General features: G+C 42.6%; 1 protein-coding gene across 1 annotated transcript in view; it reads right to left on the bottom strand.

Moving 5' to 3' along the window:
• LOC135548052 (metalloprotease TIKI1-like) overlaps window positions 1–9,610 on the bottom strand; it is a 168,186-nt gene extending 158,576 nt beyond the window's left edge. The window contains exons 1-2 of the mRNA XM_064977261.1: window positions 8,677–9,610; window positions 7,241–7,801 (exon numbers count right to left, since the gene is read on the bottom strand). Coding sequence (XP_064833333.1) covers window positions 7,241–7,801; window positions 8,677–8,784 — 669 coding nt within the window. The 5' untranslated portion in view covers window positions 8,785–9,610. The remainder of the gene's footprint in view (window positions 1–7,240; window positions 7,802–8,676) is intronic.
• Between the last annotated feature and the right edge of the window lie 11,286 nt (window positions 9,611–20,896).

Raw genomic sequence — 20,896 nt, forward strand, 5'->3', positions numbered from 1 at the left:
CAGACACTTTACCCTACCAGTTACTATATGTACATCCTGTTGGATAGACACTTTACCCTACCAGTTACTATATGTACATCCTGTTGTATAGACACTTTACCCTACCAGTTACTATATGTACATCCTGTTGTATAGACACTTTACCCTACCAGTTACTATATGTACATCCTGTTGTCCAGACACTTTACCCTACCAGTTACTATATGTACTTCCTGTTGTCCAGACACTTTACCCTACCAGTTACTATATGTACATCCTGTTGTCCAGACACTTTACCCTACCAGTTACTATATGTACATCCTGTTGTATAGACACTTTACCCTACCAGTTACTATATGTACATCCTGTTGTCCAGACACTTTACCCTACCAGTTACTATATGTACTTCCTGTTGTATAGACACTTTACCCTACCAGTTACTATATGTACATCCTGTTGTCCAGACACTTTACCCTACCAGTTACTATATGTACATCCTGTTGTATAGACACTTTACCCTACCAGTTACTATATGTACATCCTGTTGTCCAGACACTTTACCCTACCAGTTACTATATGTACATCCTGTTGTATAGACACTTTACCCTACCAGTTACTATATGTACATCCTGTTGTATAGACACTTTACCCTACCAGTTACTATATGTACATCCTGTTGTCCAGACACTTTACCCTACCAGTTACTATATGTACATCCTGTTGTATAGACACTTTACCCTACCAGTTACTATATGTACATCCTGTTGTATAGACACTTTACCCTACCAGTTACTATATGTACATCCTGTTGTATAGACACTTTACCCTACCAGTTACTATATGTACTTCCTGTTGTCCAGACACTTTACCCTACCAGTTACTATATGTACATCCTGTTGTATAGACACTTTACCCTACCAGTTACTATATGTACATCCTGTTGTATAGACACTTTACCCTACCAGTTACTATATGTACTTCCTGTTGTCCAGACACTTTACCCTACCAGTTACTATATGTACATCCTGTTGTATAGACACTTTACCCTACCAGTTACTATATGTACATCCTGTTGTATAGACACTTTACCCTACCAGTTACTATATGTACATCCTGTTGTATAGACACTTTACCCTACCAGTTACTATATGTACATCCTGTTGTATAGACACTTTACCCTACCAGTTACTATATGTACATCCTGTTGTCCAGACACTTTACCCTACCAGTTACTATATGTACTTCCTGTTGTATAGACACTTTACCCTACCAGTTACTATATGTACATCCTGTTGTCCAGACACTTTACCCTACCAGTTACTATATGTACATCCTGTTGTATAGACACTTTACCCTACCAGTTACTATATGTACATCCTGTTGTCCAGACACTTTACCCTACCAGGTACTATATGTACATCCTGTTGTCCAGACACTTTACCCCAGTTACTATATGTACATCCTGTTGTATAGACACTTTACCCTACCAGGTACTATATGTACATCCTGTTGTCCAGACACTTTACCCTACCAGTTACTATATGTACATCCTGTTGTCCAGACACTTTACCCTACCAGGTACTATATGTACATCCTGTTGTCCAGACACTTTACCCTACCAGTTACTATATGTACATCCTGTTGTATAGACACTTTACCCTACCAGCTACTATATGTACATCCTGTTGTATAGACACTTTACCCTACCAGTTACTATATGTACATCCTGTTGTATAGACACTTTACCCTACCAGTTACTATATGTACATCCTGTTGTCCAGACACTTTACCCTACCAGTTACTATATGTACATCCTGTTGTATAGACACTTTACCCTACCAGTTACTATATGTACATCCTGTTGTCCAGACACTTTACCCTACCAGTTACTATATGTACATCCTGTTGTCCAGACACTTTACCCTACCAGTTACTATATGTACATCCTGTTGTATAGACACTTTACCCTACCAGTTACTATATGTACATCCTGTTGGATAGACACTTTACCCTACCAGTTACTATATGTACATCCTGTTGTATAGACACTTTACCCTACCAGTTACTATATGTACATCCTGTTGTCCAGACACTTTACCCTACCAGTTACTATATGTACATCCTGTTGTATAGACACTTTACCCTACCAGTTACTATATGTACATCCTGTTGTATAGACACTTTACCCTACCAGTTACTATATGTACATCCTGTTGTATAGACACTTTACCCTACCAGTTACTATATGTACATCCTGTTGTCCAGACACTTTACCCTACCAGTTACTATATGTACATCCTGTTGTATAGACACTTTACCCTACCAGTTACTATATGTACATCCTGTTGTCCAGACACTTTACCCTACCAGTTACTATATGTACATCCTGTTGTATAGACACTTTACCCTACCAGTTACTATATGTACATCCTGTTGTATAGACACTTTACCCTACCAGTTACTATATGTACATCCTGTTGTCCAGACACTTTACCCTACCAGTTACTATATGTACATCCTGTTGTATAGACACTTTACCCTACCAGTTACTATATGTACATCCTGTTGTATAGACACTTTACCCTACCAGTTACTATATGTACATCCTGTTGTCCAGACACTTTACCCTACCAGTTACTATATGTACATCCTGTTGTCCAGACACTTTACCCTACCAGTTACTATATGTACATCCTGTTGTATAGACACTTTACCCTACCAGTTACTATATGTACATCCTGTTGTCCAGACACTTTACCCTACCAGTTACTATATGTACATCCTGTTGTCCAGACACTTTACCCTACCAGTTACTATATGTACATCCTGTTGTATAGACACTTTACCCTACCAGTTACTATATGTACTTCCTGTTGTCCAGACACTTTACCCTACCAGTTACTATATGTACATCCTGTTGTATAGACACTTTACCCTACCAGTTACTATATGTACATCCTGTTGTCCAGACACTTTACCCTACCAGTTACTATATGTACATCCTGTTGTCCAGACACTTTACCCTACCAGTTACTATATGTACATCCTGTTGTATAGACACTTTACCCTACCAGTTACTATATGTACATCCTGTTGTATAGACACTTTACCCTACCAGTTACTATATGTACTTCCTGTTGTCCAGACACTTTACCCTACCAGTTACTATATGTACATCCTGTTGTATAGACACTTTACCCTACCAGTTACTATATGTACATCCTGTTGTATAGACACTTTACCCTACCAGTTACTATATGTACTTCCTGTTGTCCAGACACTTTACCCTACCAGTTACTATATGTACATCCTGTTGTATAGACACTTTACCCTACCAGTTACTATATGTACATCCTGTTGTATAGACACTTTACCCTACCAGTTACTATATGTACATCCTGTTGTCCAGACACTTTACCCTACCAGTTACTATATGTACATCCTGTTGTATAGACACTTTACCCTACCAGTTACTATATGTACATCCTGTTGTATAGACACTTTACCCTACCAGTTACTATATGTACATCCTGTTGTCCAGACACTTTACCCTACCAGTTACTATATGTACATCCTGTTGTCCAGACACTTTACCCTACCAGTTACTATATGTACATCCTGTTGTATAGACACTTTACCCTACCAGTTACTATATGTACATCCTGTTGTATAGACACTTTACCCTACCAGTTACTATATGTACATCCTGTTGTCCAGACACTTTACCCTACCAGTTACTATATGTACATCCTGTTGTCCAGACACTTTACCCTACCAGTTACTATATGTACTTCCTGTTGTCCAGACACTTTACCCTACCAGTTACTATATGTACATCCTGTTGTATAGACACTTTACCCTACCAGTTACTATATGTACATCCTGTTGTATAGACACTTTACCCTACCAGTTACTATATGTACATCCTGTTGTATAGACACTTTACCCTACCAGTTACTATATGTACTTCCTGTTGTCCAGACACTTTACCCTACCAGTTACTATATGTACATCCTGTTGTATAGACACTTTACCCTACCAGTTACTATATGTACATCCTGTTGTATAGACACTTTACCCTACCAGTTACTATATGTACATCCTGTTGTATAGACACTTTACCCTACCAGTTACTATATGTACATCCTGTTGTATAGACACTTTACCCTACCAGTTACTATATGTACATCCTGTTGTCCAGACACTTTACCCTACCAGTTACTATATGTACATCCTGTTGTATAGACACTTTACCCTACCAGTTACTATATGTACATCCTGTTGTATAGACACTTTACCCTACCAGTTACTATATGTACATCCTGTTGTATAGACACTTTACCCTACCAGTTACTATATGTACTTCCTGTTGTCCAGACACTTTACCCTACCAGTTACTATATGTACATCCTGTTGTATAGACACTTTACCCTACCAGTTACTATATGTACATCCTGTTGTATAGACACTTTACCCTACCAGTTACTATATGTACATCCTGTTGTATAGACACTTTACCCTACCAGTTACTATATGTACATCCTGTTGTCCAGACACTTTACCCTACCAGTTACTATATGTACATCCTGTTGTCCAGACACTTTACCCATGTTATTACCTGGTACTTCCTGTATATAGCGATGTTATTACCTGTTACTCCCTGTATATAACCATGTTATTACCTGGTACTCCCTGTATATAGCCATGTTATTACCTGGTACTTCCTGTATATAGCCATGTTATTACCTGGTACTCCCTGTATATAGCGATGTTATTACCTGTTACTCCCTGTATATAGCGATGTTATTACCTGGTACTCCCTGTATATAACCATGTTATTACCTGGTACTCCCTGTATATAACCATGTTATTACCTGGTACTTCCTGTATATAGCCATGTTATTACCTGGTACTCCCTGTATATAGTCATGTTATTACCTGGTACTCTCTGTATATAGCCATGTTATTACCTGTTACTCCCTGTATATAGTCATGTTATTACCTGGTACTTCCTGTATATAGCCATGTAATTACCTGGTACTCCCTGTGTTAGCCATGTTATTACCTGGTACTCCCTGTATATAGCCATGTTATTACCTGGTACTTCCTGTATACAGCTGTTATTAACTGGTACTTCCTGTATACAGACATGTTATTACCTGGTACTCCCTGTATATAGCCATGTTATTACCTGGTACTCTCTGTATATAGCCATGTTACTACCTGGTACTTCCTGTATATAGCCATGTTACTACCTGGTACTTCCTGTATATAACCATGTTACTACCTGGTACTTCCTGTATACAGCCATGTTACTACCTGGTACTTCCTGTATATAGCCATGTTACTACCTGGTACTCCCTGTATATAGCCATGTTACTACCTGGTACTCCCTGTATATAGCCATGTTACTACCTGGTACTTCCTGTATATAGCCATGTTGTTACCTGGTACTTCCTGTATATAGCCATGTTACTACCTGGTACTTCCTGTATCTAGCCATGTTACTACCTGGTACTCCCTGTATATAGCCATGTTACTACCTGGTACTTCCTGTATATAACCATGTTAATACCTGGTACTTCCTGTATATAGCCATGTTATTACCTGGTACTTCCTGTATATGACCATGTTACTACCTGGTACTTCCTGTATATAACCATGTTACTACCTGGTACTTCCTGTATATAGCCATGTTACTACCTGGTACTTCCTGTATATAGCCATGTTACTACCTGGTACTTCCTGTATATAACCATGTTAATACCTGGTACTTCCTGTATATAGCCATGTTATTACCTGGTACTTCCTGTATATGACCATGTTACTACCTGGTACTTCCTGTATATAACCATGTTACTACCTGGTACTTCCTGTATATAGCCATGTTACTACCTGGTACTTCCTGTATATAGCCATGTTACTACCTGGTACTTCCTGTATATAACCATGTTACTACCTGGTACTTCCTGTATACAGCCATGTTACTACCTGGTACTTCCTGTATATAACAATGTTACTACCTGGTACTTCCTGTATACAGCCATGTTACTACCTGGTACTTCCTGTATATAGCCATGTTATTACCTGGTACTTCCTGTGTATAGCCATGTTACTACCTGGTACTCCCTTTATATAGCCATGTTACTACCTGGTACTTCCTGTATATAACCATGTTACTACCTGGTACTTCCTGTATACAGCCATGTTACTACCTGGTACTTCCTGTATATAGCCATGTTATTACCTGGTACTTCCTGTATATAGCCATGTTACTACCTGGTACTTCCTGTATATAACCATGTTATTACCTGGTACTCCCTGTATATAGCCATGTTACTACCTGGTACTTCCTGTATATAGCCATGTTACTACCTGGTACTTCCTGTACATAGCCATGTTATTACCTGGTACTTCCTGTATATATCCATGTTATTACCTGGTACTTCCTGTATATAGCCATGTTATTATCTGGTACTTCCTGTATATAGCCATGTTACTACCTGGTACTTCCTGTATATAGCCATGTGACTACCTGGTACTTCCTGTATATAGCCACGTTACTACCTGGTACTTCCTGTATATAGCCATGTTATTACCTGGTACTTCCTGTATATAACCATGTTATTGTTATTCGTTATTCTCTGTTGAACTCTACATTGTTGAAAAAGGACCTGTCAGTCAGCATTTCCCTGTTAGTCTACACCTGTTGTTGACGAATACAATGTCATTTGATTTTAGGTCTTTCTTGAAATCCAAACATTGTTCTTGATTTATGCGAAATTGGGAAGGTTTAAAATCATATCTAATAGATTAGGATGGTCTCTGGTCTAAAGTAGTGCACTATATAGGGAATAGGGTTCCATAGGGCTCTGGTCTAAAGTAGTGCACTATATAGGGAATAGGGTTCCATAGGGCTCTGGTCTAAAGTAGTGCACTATATAAGGAATAGGGTTCCATAGGGCTCTGGTCTAAAGTAGTGCAATATATAGGGAATAGGGTTCCATAGTGCTCTGGTCTAAAGTAGTGCACTATATAGGGAATAGGGTTCCATAGGGCCCTGGTCTAAAGTAGTGCACTATATAGGGAATAGGGTTCCATAGGGCCCTGGTCTAAAGTAGTGCACTATATAGGGAATAGGGTTCCATAGGGCTCTGGTCTAAAGTAGTGCACTATATAGGGAATAGGGTTCCATAGTGTTCTGGTCTAAAGTAGTGCACTATGTAGAAAATAGGCCGGGTGCCATTTGCGATGGACTCACCTGAGAGAAGTTGAGTCCATTGAGCGGGTGACACTGCTCCTCCACCTTCTCCACAGCTCCTGTTCTCTTCCTCATCCTCTCTGCCTCCTGGGCCAGGTACAGATCCAACACCGGGACCCCCCTCGTCTTAATGTCCGCCTCCGTCAACGAGTTGACCATCAACATCACCCACACAGGCCTCTTCCTTTCCCAGTTCCCCGCTATTGCATTAAACAGGTAGTCAGCGTAGAGGCCTTTACCCCTCTGGTCAGGAGTCATCCAGAACGGCATCATGAGCTTGACGTACTCCAAGTGCCTCTTGAGGCGTCTGTAGATGTCTCTGGGCAGAACGTCCTGTAGGGTTCCCCCCTGGGGGAGGAGCTGGCAGCTGGTCAGGGCTGAGATGGTGTAGGGGTCAGTCAGGTCCAGCTCCAAGTAAACCATGTTGCTCTCCTGGAAAGCCTTCTTGGAGTTCTCTGGGATAAAGTCCCAGACACGCGTGTAAGGGACGTGGATCGTGCCGTAGAAGTAGGACGGAGGGTTACGTTTGATGGTCCACAGGAAAGAGTTCAAATCACTTTGCTACCGGAAAAAGAGGAAAGAAGACATGAGTGAATTTGTAGTATCATTACCAGGCTATAAAACCTAATTCATTACCAGGCTATAAAACCTAATTCATGATTATTTTTGGTCAACCCAAAACCTTATGTCCTTAATATGCATGTGTGTGTGTGTGTGTGTGTGTGTGTGTGTGTGTGTGTGTGTGTGTGTGTGTGTGTGTGTGTGTGTGTGTGTGTGTGTGTGTGTGTGTGCCTGCCTGCCTCTGTCTGTCTGTCTGTCTGTCTGTCTGTCTGTCTGTCTGTGTGATGTCATTTACAAAATATGTCACTATAAAGTTAAACAAAGACATGGACAAACAAACAATTTTAATAGCTGGCTGGTCTAAAAACAAACTTGCAATAAATGACTACTAGTTGTCATCCACTGCAAATAGACAGTGTGAACATGGAGCTATTTAAATTGACCGAGACTTTTGATTCTACGTGCGATAGGCCATTTGATGCTCGGTAATGGACTGATAATGTCTTATCAGCAGAACACTTCACAGCGCACTAGACTCACACAATAAACATCCGAAATTATCTGCGCTCTTAGAGGATGGAGAAACTTTACATGAAAACACCTAGACCTACTTTTTTGAGGTTCACACTTATTTGTGGATTAGGCTACACTCGCGGATGAATGCAGTAGCCTAGAACAACACATTTTGTAAATGAAAAGTGAAGAAATAATCATTTAGGCTAACATATGTATAGGCTAAAACTAAACAGTGGACATTCAGATACTCAAATCCCAATGCCATTGGAGATTTTAAAACTGATGAAAACGCCTAATTTACTTAGATGTTGGCTAAAACATGAATTATATTCAATTGGACGTGATATTAGCGGACTTACTTTCCTTTTTAGCTCGCAGTTAGAGGACTCCCGGAGGCTCCATTGGTCGGCTCCTTTCACCAGCAGTATTAGGAACGCTTGAATAAATGTGACCCAAGAGACCAGCATCGTAAATCCCAACGTGCACGCTATTTTTACAACGTGTCGCAAGATGAAGCTACCCAACAACAATTCTTTCCTGGGGAAAATTACTTAAAATTATTTTCCGAATTTCAGTTCCATTGAAATAATAAGTCAAACACGCCGACATATAGCTTATCTACCTTTCTGCCGCCGGAAGAACTCATGTTTGAGTGAAATTGCATTCAATACTTTGAGTGATGTTTTTTCCCCACTTGTGTGAAAGCATTGACGTTATTTCGTGTCTATGTCTTCATGTTGTTGTCTTGAATCTGACACTTTCCCTCTCCCTCATATTTGATAATAAGGTGCCATGCATGGCACTTGATGGAAGCTTACAACTTGCTCCGCGATAGTAGGCTAGGCTACAATCCTCAATGAGATTAAATCTAACTTTCCAGTCTTTGATAGACCACACTTAGAACCGAGCAGATTGTGCACAGTCAGTAAATTAGTATCCAAAGTGCACGCAAGCAACAGGTTCTAAACTAAACTTCGTGCGTCCTCAGGTTCCCGGAATGAGCGGTGGAATTCCTCGCCACAATGTTGTTACTACTCCGCTGTTATCTACTTCCAAACACGGGCTCGCAGAAAGAAATTATTTAACCGATGCTGTTCGGAATTCGAATGTAGCAACACTTTCTCCTGAATTGGTTGTCCAATTCCAAGCGCCATCAACCGTTCCCAAATCCTCGAAGAAACTTTCTCTATCGTGTCCTCCTTGTTTCCATAACTCCAGACTCCCCTCATTTCTCTCACAGTGTTGCTGGAGTGTGTAAGCATCTCTATGTTAGGCTCATGCATGGGGCACTACCTACCCCCCCTGCCCCCACTCTCTCTCTCTCCACTCCTCCACCCCTCCCCACTGTGCAATAATCTGATTTAACATCTAACCCCCCCTTCGCGGTTCGTGGCGAGAGTAGTACACTCATTCACTTCAAAATTAGAATCCGACTATGGTCTGATCTGCTCCTCGGGACTTTATCAGGAGTCGAAAAGATTCGGCTTTTCCAGAGCCCTCACAGCGGCAGGAGTGAGAGTGGTTGAGCCCTCACAGCGGCAGGAGTGAGAGTGGTTGAGCCCTCACAGCGGCAGGAGTGAGAGTAGTTGAGCCCTCAGCGGCAGGAGTGAGAGTAGTTGAGCCCTCAGCGGCAGGAGTGAGAGTGGTTTAGCCCTCACAGCGGCAGGAGTGAGAGTGGTTGTGACCTCACAGCGGCAGGAGTGAGAGTGGTTGTGCCCTCACAGCGGCAGGAGTGAGAGTGGTTGTGACCTCACAGCGGCAGGAGTGAGAGTGGTTGTGCCCTCACAGCGGCAGGAGTGAGAGTGGTTGAGCCCTCAGCGACAGGAGTGAGATTAGTTGAGCCCTCAGCGGCAGGAGTGAGAGTGGTTGAGCCCTCAGCGGCAGGTGTGAGAGCGGTAGACTAGCAATTAATGAACACTACGAATAGGGCAAGCAAACAAAGCAAACTTTATGAAGTCAAAATGTTTCAATATGAACCAATAAGAAAAATACCACAACTTGTATAATAGCAAATTGTATTACTAGTAGATTACTATTTAAGGTAGACAGATAACCTGTTGTGAAAACATTTTGAAATATCACACACTTTTTCATTCTAATGGTAAGTCACTGATTGTCCTTTATTGAGTGGGCATGTAAGGATAATGGGCTGTGTTGACTATTAGCGGAGGAGCCATTGAGGAGGGCAGACGGGTGTTGGATTTCCTGTAGCTCCATAATGTCCTACAAACCAACAGCTATTACCATTAGAATACACCCGCCAAGGGCACCGTTGGGCTCTCATTCATTCTTCCTGCCCTGAAACGCAACGCTCAGTGAATAGCCAACATGTCGATATGGGCTAAAGTAAAGAGACATAAGTCTGTTAAAATGGCAAGGAAAATATTGAGTAAAGACGAAGACAGTTGGTTTGTTGGCAAATAAATCTGACACAACACACAATGGAATCGATAGTTGTATAAGTTGTTGTGTTGTCTGGCAATACGAGGCAATAGACCGGACAACGGGCTTAGTGTGCAAAACTCAATGGTCATGTATCTGAACATTATTCATTGATTTAAACAAGCTTATTTGAATGTGTATAAAACTATAGAAATATACGTTTTTTTAGTGATGAAAAAAATATATGTACTTTTTTTTTTAAATGCTATTTCTCATCCACTCAACTACTAAAGGGAGGCTTGGGGTGAATCCCATTTAAATTCCAATCTATTCAGGAAGTACACTGAAATTCCATTACCTTCAACATTTTTCAATTAGGAATTTGGTTTACTTCATGAATTGACTGGAATTTAAATGGGATTCACCCCAAGCCTCCCTTTAGTAGTTGAGTTGATCCCAACCCTGCCTGAAGGTCCAAATTAGTGATTATAATAGCGACTTGTCCCAGAACATTACCCATAGAACCTGTAGGAGCACCCTCTAGTGGCTGAAAACAGTCTCTGAAAGAGATTCCCTTTCTTCCCAAATGATTCTTACACCTGGAAATATGTCCGAAAGTTAACCTTGTTTTGTGATAGAGTAGATTGGTAGAGTATGATTTTTTTATATAGTCGAGACAGTTTTGCCTAGTTATGTCATATGTCAACAAAGCCTTGATATCTGTCATTGATTGGCTTCTTAACAGCTTCCAATCCCAAAGCCATAAGGCTCCTGAACAGCTAATCAAATGGCCACCCAGACTCATCTTTAACTCTGCAGCTACTCTCTGTTTGTAATCTATGCATAGTCACTTTAACTCTACCTACATGTACATATTACCTCAACTACCTCAACTAACCGGTGCCCCCACACATTGACCCTGTACCGGTACACCCTGTATACAGCCTCCACATTGACTCTGTACCGGTACCCCCTGTATATAGCTTCCATATTGACTCAGTACCAGTACCCTCTGTATATAGCCATGACATTGACTCTGTACCGGTACACCCTGTATATAGCCTCCACATTGACTCTGTACCGGTACCCCCTGTATATAGCCTCCACATTGACTCTGTACCAGTACACCCTGTATATAGCCTCCACATTGACTCTGTGCCATAATACCCTGTATATAGCCTCCACATTGACTCTGTACCGGTACCCCCTGTATATAGACTCTTTCGCACATTTCCCCACACTAGCCGTGCAGAAAGAGGCCGCCCGAAATGCGAAGAAATACTGCAAATCACTGGACGATCTGCACAGAGAATTTTGCCGTCGGTTCTGTGATTTTGAAAAAATGAGCAGACGTTTAGCGTCATGAAAATCAACAAAGCCCATCACAGATCCAAGTTAACTGACCAACACCTCAGATCTGTCCTGAGAATTGCCACAACAAAACTAACTCCAGACTTTGATGCACTGGCAAAAAAGGGAGACCAACAACACTGTTCCCACTGAAATGGTGAGTTTTTCTGCTGTGTTATGAAAAAATGCATATGGAAAGTTTGGAAGTGCGTCTTTTAATTAAGAGCAATGCGCATTTACGCACAGCAGCGGTACAGTAGCTTAATTAACACGCCGCACATCGCTCTTAATTTAAATTTAAATTTTCAGCTGATATTTAATACAGCCTATGTCTGTGTGCTTGGCAACGATACACGTGTACTGTTTGCGCATGAAGGCGAGGGCGTCCGTGGCGAGTTTGTAGAGCGCGCGGTCAGGACAATCCATCCATGATTTTGCAGAGTTTAACACAAGTAGATATTATTGAGCTTGAGTTTCGTTGTGTAATAATATGTTTTGAATGTTGAAAGTGATTCCATTTTTCAACAAATGTTGATTTCTTTAACTTTGCACCTTCGATTGAAACTTATTAAAAACAGACACAATCTTGATAAATCACAGTGCGTATGTTATTTTAATCTATTTACATTTCCTCCTCCCAGTATCTCCGAAATAGTATGTAAATGCCATATCTTGCATATTCCTTGAGACAAATTTATTAACTGATAAGGGCTATTTTTCACATTTGAAAGACAGTTAATAAATTGGGTTGTAGTGTTCTTACTGTGCTATGAGGTTTGCACACACTACATTTAATGCTTTAGTATATCCGGCCCAAACACTCCCTCCAAATGCTCCTGGCCCGGCCCCTCTGTCAAATTTTAGAACCCATTGTGGCCCGCGAGTCAAAAAGTTTGCCCACCTCTGCTCTAGACCCAAACTGTTACAGACCTATATCATTCTATCCTGCCTTTCTAATGTCTTTGAAAGCCAAGTTAAGAAACAGATCACCGACCATTTTGAATCCCACCGTACCTTCTCTGCTATGCAATCCAGTTTCCGAGCTGGTCATGGGTGCACCTCAGTCAAGCTCAAGGTCCTAAATGACATCATAACCACCATCGATAAAAGACAATACTGTGCAACAGTCTTCATCGACCTGGCCAAGGCTTTCGACTCTGTCAATCACCATATTCTTATCGGCAGACTCAACAGCCTTGGTTTCTCATATGACTGCCTCGCCTGGTTCACCAACTACTTCTCAGACAGAGTTCAGTGTGTCAAATCGGAGGACCTGTTGTCCGGGCCTCTGGCAGTCTATGGGGGTGACACACGGTTCAATTCTTTGGCCGACTCTTCTCTGTAGACATCAATGATGTTGCTCTTGCTGCTGGTGATTCTCTGATCCACCTCTACACAGACGACACCATTCTGTATAGTTCTGGCCACCTCCAGACGAGCTTCAATGCCATACAAATCTCCTTCCGTGGCCTCCAACTGCTCTTAAATACAAGTAAAAATAAATGCATGCTCTTCAACTAATCGCTGCTCACACCTGCCCGCCCATCCTGCATCACTACTCTGGAAGGTTCTGACTTATATGTGGACAATTACAAATACCTAGGTGTCTGGTTAGACTGTACACTCTCCTTCCAGACTCACATTAAGCATCTCCAATCCAAAATTAAATCGAGAATGGGCTTCCTATTTCTCAGCAAAGCATCCTTCACTCATGCTGCCAAACATACCCTCGTAAAACTGACTATCACACCGATCCTCGACTTGGGCGATGTCATCTATAAAATAGTCTCAAACACTCTAGTCGGCAAATTGGATGCAGTCTATCACAGTGCCATCCGTTTTGTCACCAAGGCCCCATATACCAACCGCCACTGCGACCTGTATGCTCTCATTGGCTGGCCCTCGCTTCATACTCGTCGCCAAACCCACTGGCTCCAGGTCATCTATAAGTCTTTGCTAGGTAAAGCCCCGCCTTTTCTCGGCTCACTGGTCACCAGAGCAGCACCCACAGTTAGCACGCACTCCAACAGGTATATTTCACTGGTCGCCTTCAAAGCCTATTTCTCCTTTGGTCGTCTTTCCTTCCAGTTCTCTGCTGCCCATGACTGGAACGAATATCAAAAAATCACTGAAGCTGGACTCTCATATCTCTCTCACTAACTTTAAGCATCAGCTGTCAGAGTAGCTCACAGATCACTGCACCTTGTAACGGTTTTCTTCCGTCGAAGGAGAGGCGGACCAATACGCAGCGTGGTTGAAGTTCAAGGTTTTTTAATAAGGAAAACAATAAATGAACAAACTACAAAACAATAAATGTGAAAACCCGAAACCAGTCCCATGTGGTACAAACACTGACACAGGAGACAATCACCCACAAAACCCAACACCAAACAGGCTACCTAAATATGGTTCCCAATCAGAGACAATGACTAACACCTGCCTCTGATTGAGAACCATATCAGGCCAAACACAGAAACAGACAAACTAGACACACAACATAGAATGCCCACTCAGATCACACCCTGACCAAACAAAACATAGAAACATACAAAGCAAACTATGGTCAGGGTGTGACACACCTGTACATAGCTCATCTGTAAATAGCCTATCTATATATATATATAGCTCTATCTACCTCATCTCCATACTGTTATTTAAAAATAATAAAAATAATCTTCTGCACATCTATCACTCCAGTGTTTAATTGCTAAATTGTAATTACTTCGACCACTATGGCCTGTTTCTTGCCTTACCTCCCTAATCTTACCTCATTTGCACACAATGTATATATATATGTTTTTCCTTTTGTGTTATTGACTGTACGTTTGTTTATGTGTAACTCTGTGTTGTTGTTTGTGTCTAACTGCTTTGCTTTATCTTGGCCAGGTCGCAGTTGTAAATGAGAACTTGATCTCAGCTGGCTAAGGTGATTACAGGGGCTGAGTCACTGGCTTACTAGTGCTCTTTCATGCCGCCCCTAGGACGAGTCACATCAGTGACTCAACCCACTCAAGTGACGCACCCCTCCTAGGGACGGCATGGAAGAGCACCAGTAAGCCAGTGACTCAGCCCCTGTAATAGGGTTAGAGGCAGAGAATCCCAGTGGAAAGAGGGGAACCGGCCAGGCAGAGACAGCAAGGGTGGTTCGTTGCTCCAGAGCCTTTCCGTTCACCTTCCCACCCATGGGCCAGACTACACTCAATCATATGACCCACTGAAGAGATGAGTCTTCAGTAAAGACTTAAAGGTTGAGACTGAGTCTGCGTCTCACATGGGTAGGCAGACCATTCCATAAAAATGGAGCTCTATAGGAGAAAGCCCTGCCTCCAGCTGTTTGCTTAGAAATTCTAGGGACAATTAGGAGGCCTGTGTGTTGTGACCGTAGCGTACGTGTAGGTATGCACGGCAGGACCATATCGGAAAGATAGGTAGGAGCAAGCCCATGCAATGCTTTGTAGGTTAGCAGTAACACCTTGAAATCAGCCCTTGCCTTGACAGGAAGCCAGTGTAGGGAGGCTAGCACTGGAGTAATATGATCAAATTTGGGGTTCTGGTCAGGATTCTAGCAGCTGTATTTAGCACTAACTGAAGTTTATTTAGTGCTTTATCCGAGTAGCCGCAAAGTAGAGCATTGCAGTAGTCTACCCTAGAAGTAACAAAAGCATGGATGAATTTTTCTGCATCATTTTTTGATAGAAAATGTCTGATTTGCGAATGTTATGTAAATGGAAAAAAGCAGTCCTTGAAACGGTCTTGATATGTTCGTCAAAAGAGAGATCGGGGTCCAGAGTAACGCCGAGGTCCTTCACAGTTTTATTTGAGGCGACTGTACAACCATCAAGATTAATTGTCAGATTCAACAGAAGATCTCTTTGTTTCTTGGGACCTAGAACTAGCATCTCTGTTTTGTCCGAGTTTAAAAGTAGAACATTTGCAGCCATCCACTTCCTTATGTCTGAAACACAGGCTTCCAGCGAGGGCAATTTTGGGGCTTCACCATGTTTCATCAAAATGTACAGCTGTGTGTCATCCGCATAGCAGTGAAAGTTAACATTGTTTTCGAATGACATCCCCAAGAGGTAAAATATATAGTGGAAACATACATTGTTTGTCTTCAGGAAGGCAGTGAGTTGCTGCGCAACAGCTTTTTCATATTTTTTTGAGAGGAATGGAAGATTTGATAAAGGCCGATAGTTTTTTATATTTTCTGGGTCAAGGTTTGGCTTTTTCAAGAGAGGCTTTATTACTGCCACTTTTAGTGAGTTTGGTACACATCTGGTGGATAGAGAGCCGTTTATTATGTTCAACATAGGAGGGCCAAGCACAAGAAGCAGCTCTTTCAGTAGTTTAGTTGGAATAGGGTCCAGTATGCAGCTTGAAGGTTTAGAGCCCATGATTATTTTCATCATTGTGTCAAGAGATATAGTACTAAAACACTTGAGTGTCTGCCTTGATCCTAGGGCCTGGCAGAGTTGTGCAGACTCAGGACAACTGAGCTTTGGAGGAATACGTAGATTTAAAGAGGAGTCCGTAATTTGCTTTCTAATGATCATGATCTTTTCCTCAAAGAATTTCATAAATGTATTACTGCTGAAGTGAAAGCCATCCTCTCTTGGGGAATGCTGCTTTTTAGTTAGCTTTGCGACAGTATCAGAAATTCATTTTGGTTTGTTCTTATTTTTCTCAATTAAGTTGGAAAAATAGTATGATCGAGCAGCAGTAAGGGCTCTTCGATACGGCACGGTACTGTCTTTCCAAGCTAGTCGGAAGACTTCCAGTTTGGTGTGGCGCCATTTCCGTTCCAATTTTCTGGAAGCTGCATCAGAGCTCGGGTATTTTCTGTATACCAGGGAGCTAGTTTCTTATGAGAAATGTTTTTAGTTTTTAGGGTTGCAACTGCATCTAGGGTATTGCGCAAGGTTAAATTGAGTTCCTCGGTTAGGTGGTTAACTGATTCTTGTCCTCTGACGTCCTTGGGCAGGCTTAGTGAGTCTGGAAGGGCATCAAGGAATCTTTGGGTTGTCAGAGAATTTAGAGCACGACTTCTGATGTTCCTTGGTTGGGGTCTGAGCAGATGATTTTTGCGATTGCAAACGTAATAAAATGTTGGTCCAATTGGTCCAGTCTCCATACTGCACCGTCGAGCTGGCCAAAACAAAACAGCTCTATTTTATGACTAGCGTATGTCAGTTGCCGTAACCTAGCTGCCATGAGTGATCAGTACAATGTCTGTTACATCACTATTCTGCCTATAAATATAGTTTTTTTGTTGTTGTTGATTTTTTTTAAAGCGAGGGAGAATATTCAAGATCAAGGAGCAGGAAAAGATGAGTTCCTGGAAAGAGAAGAGATTAAAATGCTCTCATACGTAGGAAATCAAAAATCAACCCCAACCCCAATCCCTGGGGGGGGGGGGGCTTAAAGTAATAACGTTGCTATGAGATGTGTCTCAAATGGCACCTTATTCCCTACGTAGTGCACTACTTTTAAACAGGGCTCATAGGGCTCTGGTCAAAAGTAGTGCACTACGTAGGGAATAGGGTGCCATTCTGGGACACATTATGGTTTAGGTTACTGAGGACATACTGGCCGGTGTCAGTTAGGAATTCAGACTTTTTAAACCTAGCTGAAAACTACCTGAATCTGCAACTTGCTGAATTGTAATGTTTTTACTTAAAGAAGTGGGATGGACTGGGTGAAGCCCAGTACTATACAAACGGTATAGTATCCTCTTAGGACACATCGTGATTTAGTGTGTCTGCTAAAGTGAAAACAATTCACATAAAAATATATATTTTTTTCCTCTCAGACTCTCACCTGGTGACCACACACACACACGCACGCGCACACACTGGGTGCACACACACACACACACGCACACACTGGGCGCACACACACATGCACGCACACACTGGGCACACACACGCACGCACACACTGGGCGCACACACTGGGCGCACACACACACGCACACGCACGTACGCACCCACACACACACACACACACACAGCAGTGTAGGACACAGAGGACCCCTCAGACAGGGCTGTGGCTAATTAGAAAGATGTATAGTCAGCGCCCCCATAGCTACCTGTTGTCAAGGTCACACAGGTCACGCTGGTTAATGAAGGAAATATGAGATGACACCAGTGTCCAGTACTCTCTTGATATACAGGGAAACTAAACTCCCTGCATCCCCCACCCTTAGCGTGATTATCAAATCAAATCAGAGAGATCTGATCTCAAATATATCACGTATCACCTCGTTTTATCAGCATATTCAACAGCGTTTAAGAAATGCACTGCTCAAAAAAATAACACATCCTAGATCTGAATCAATGAAATATTCTTATTAAATACTTTTTTCTTTACATAGTTGAATGTGCTGACAAGAAAATCACACAAAAATGATCAATGGAAATCAAATTTATCAACCCATGGAGGTCTGGATTTGGAGTCACACTCAAAATTAAAGTGGAAAACCACACTACAGGCGGATCCAACTTTGATGTAATGTCCTTAAAACAAGTCAAAATGAGGCTCAGTAGTGTGTGTGGCCTCCACGTGCCTGTATGACCTCCCTACAACGCCTGGGCATGCTCCTGATGAGATGGTGGATGGTCTCCTGAGGGATCTCCTCCCAGACCTGGACTAAAGCATCCGCCAACTCCTGGACAGTCTGTGGTGCAACGTGACGTTGGTGGATGGAGCGAGACATGATGTCCCAGATGTGCTCAATTGGATTGCCTCTCTCAGGCCGCTTGCATCTCCCAGGCCGCTTGCCTCTCCCAGGCCGCTTGCCTCTCCCAGGCCGCGTGCCTCTCCCAGGCCTCGTGCCTCTCCCAGGCCTCGTGTCTCTCCGAGGCCTCGTGCCTCTCCCAGGCCGCGTGCCTCTCCGAGGCCTCGTGCCTCTCCCAGGCCTCGTGCCTCTCCCAGGCCTCGTGCCTCTCCCAGGCCGCTTGCCTCTCCCAGGCCGCGTGCCTCTCCCAGGCCGCGTGCCTCTCCCAGGCCTCGTGTCTCTCCCAGGCCGCGTGCCTCTCCCAGGCCGCGTGCCTCTCCCAGGCCGCGTGCCTCTCCCAGGCCGCGTGCCTCTCCCAGGCCGCGTGCCTCTCCCAGGCCTCGTGCCTCTCCCAGGCCGCGTGCCTCTCCCAGGCCGTGTGTCACCCCCAAGGCCACCAGCCGATTGCATGCAAGTAACAATGCAGGTAACTTGGCAAGTCTTGTGAGCGAGCTCGCGAGCTAGGTAGTCTTGTTATATATTCTGCCTTGTAGGCTGTTTCATAGGCAAAGCTCCTTGCAGGCATATTAGAAGTCAATGCATTATGCATATGATCAAGAGTGGCGTGCTCCATTCCTGACAGGCTGGTCACATTCAATAGCAGCCTCAGTTTGGTCAGATTCAATAGCAGCCTCCGAGTTTGGTCACATTCAATAGCAGCCTCAGAGTTTGGTCACATTCAATAGCAGCCTCAGGGTTTGGTCAGATTCAATAGCAGCCTCAGGGTTTGGTCACATTCAATAGCAGCCTCAGGGTTTGGTCACATTCAATAGCAGCCTCAGAGCTATTAAGTCAGGATGCTGCCTATAGGCTGTCTGCAAGGAGCCTTACCTATGAGACAGTCTACAAGGCAGCATCATGATTCATCAGCCTCTGATGCTGCTACAGAATCTGATCAACCTGTCAGGATCAGAGCTCACCCCCGGGACCATCTGCCTATAAAGCACTTCGACAGCTAATCAAATCAAATGCTATTGGTTCCGTACACATCGTTTGCAGAATAATTCTCATTTTGAGAGTGAAAAAACCAGGAACAAATAAAACCAAGACAAGCAAGAATTTGGGACAATAAAATGTGCCTATTTGAAAGCTACACTCTTAGAAAAAAAGGTTCTCTAGAACCTAACAATGTTATTTGGCTGTCCCCATAGGAGAACCCTTTGAAGAACCCTTTTGGTTCCAGGTAGAATCCTTTTTAGTTCCATGTTGAACCTTTTACACAGAGAGTTCTACATGGAACCCAAAAGAGTTCTTCCTCGAACCAAAGAGGGTTCTACCTGGAACCAAAGAGGGTTCTCCTATGGGGACAGCCGAAAACGTTTTTTTTTTCCCCCAAACCCTTTTGTCGTGGAGTGTAGAAAAAAAAAGATTTCATTTGCTCACAACATGTTTCTTCATTTAAAAGTAGTGATCACTGTCACGTTCTGAACTTTAGTTCCTTTGTTTTGTCATTATTTAGTATGGTCAGGGCGTGAGTTGGGGTGAGCAGTATATGTTTGTTCTTCTATGATTTGGGTATTTCTATGTTTCGGCCGAGTATGGTTCTCAATCAGAGGCAGGTGTCATTAGTTGTCTCTGATTGAGAATCATACTTAGGTAGCCTGGGTTTCACTGTGTGTTGGTGGGTGATTGTTCCTGTCACTGTGTTTGCACCAGATAGGGCTGTTTAGGTTTTCGCACGTTTATTGTTTTTGTTAGTCTGTTCATGTATAATTTTTTCTTTATTAATGAACCATGAATAGAAACCACGCTGCATTTTGGTCCGCCTCTCCTTCAACTCAAGAGAACCGTTACAATCACGCTATAAATGGTTGAAGACCCCTGGACGAAATGGTTCAATTTGTTGATGTCAATGTTTTCAATTTGTCTCACTATTCATCTAAAATACTTTCTTACTCTAACTTTTCTACTGTGTGAGGAACTAATGAGCCACACTGCTGAAGTTTTCATCACCCTAACCTCATTATGTCACTTCTGTTTTTGATATTGTAAGGCGGTGGGTTGTTGGTCTTGTGGTTGAAGAAGCTGACCCAATGTACCGTCAGTACATTAGACTGTAAACTTTAATGATGA

Source organism: Oncorhynchus masou, chromosome 11 (genome assembly GCF_036934945.1).
Source record: "Oncorhynchus masou masou isolate Uvic2021 chromosome 11, UVic_Omas_1.1, whole genome shotgun sequence".
NCBI lineage: Eukaryota > Metazoa > Chordata > Actinopteri > Salmoniformes > Salmonidae > Oncorhynchus > Oncorhynchus masou.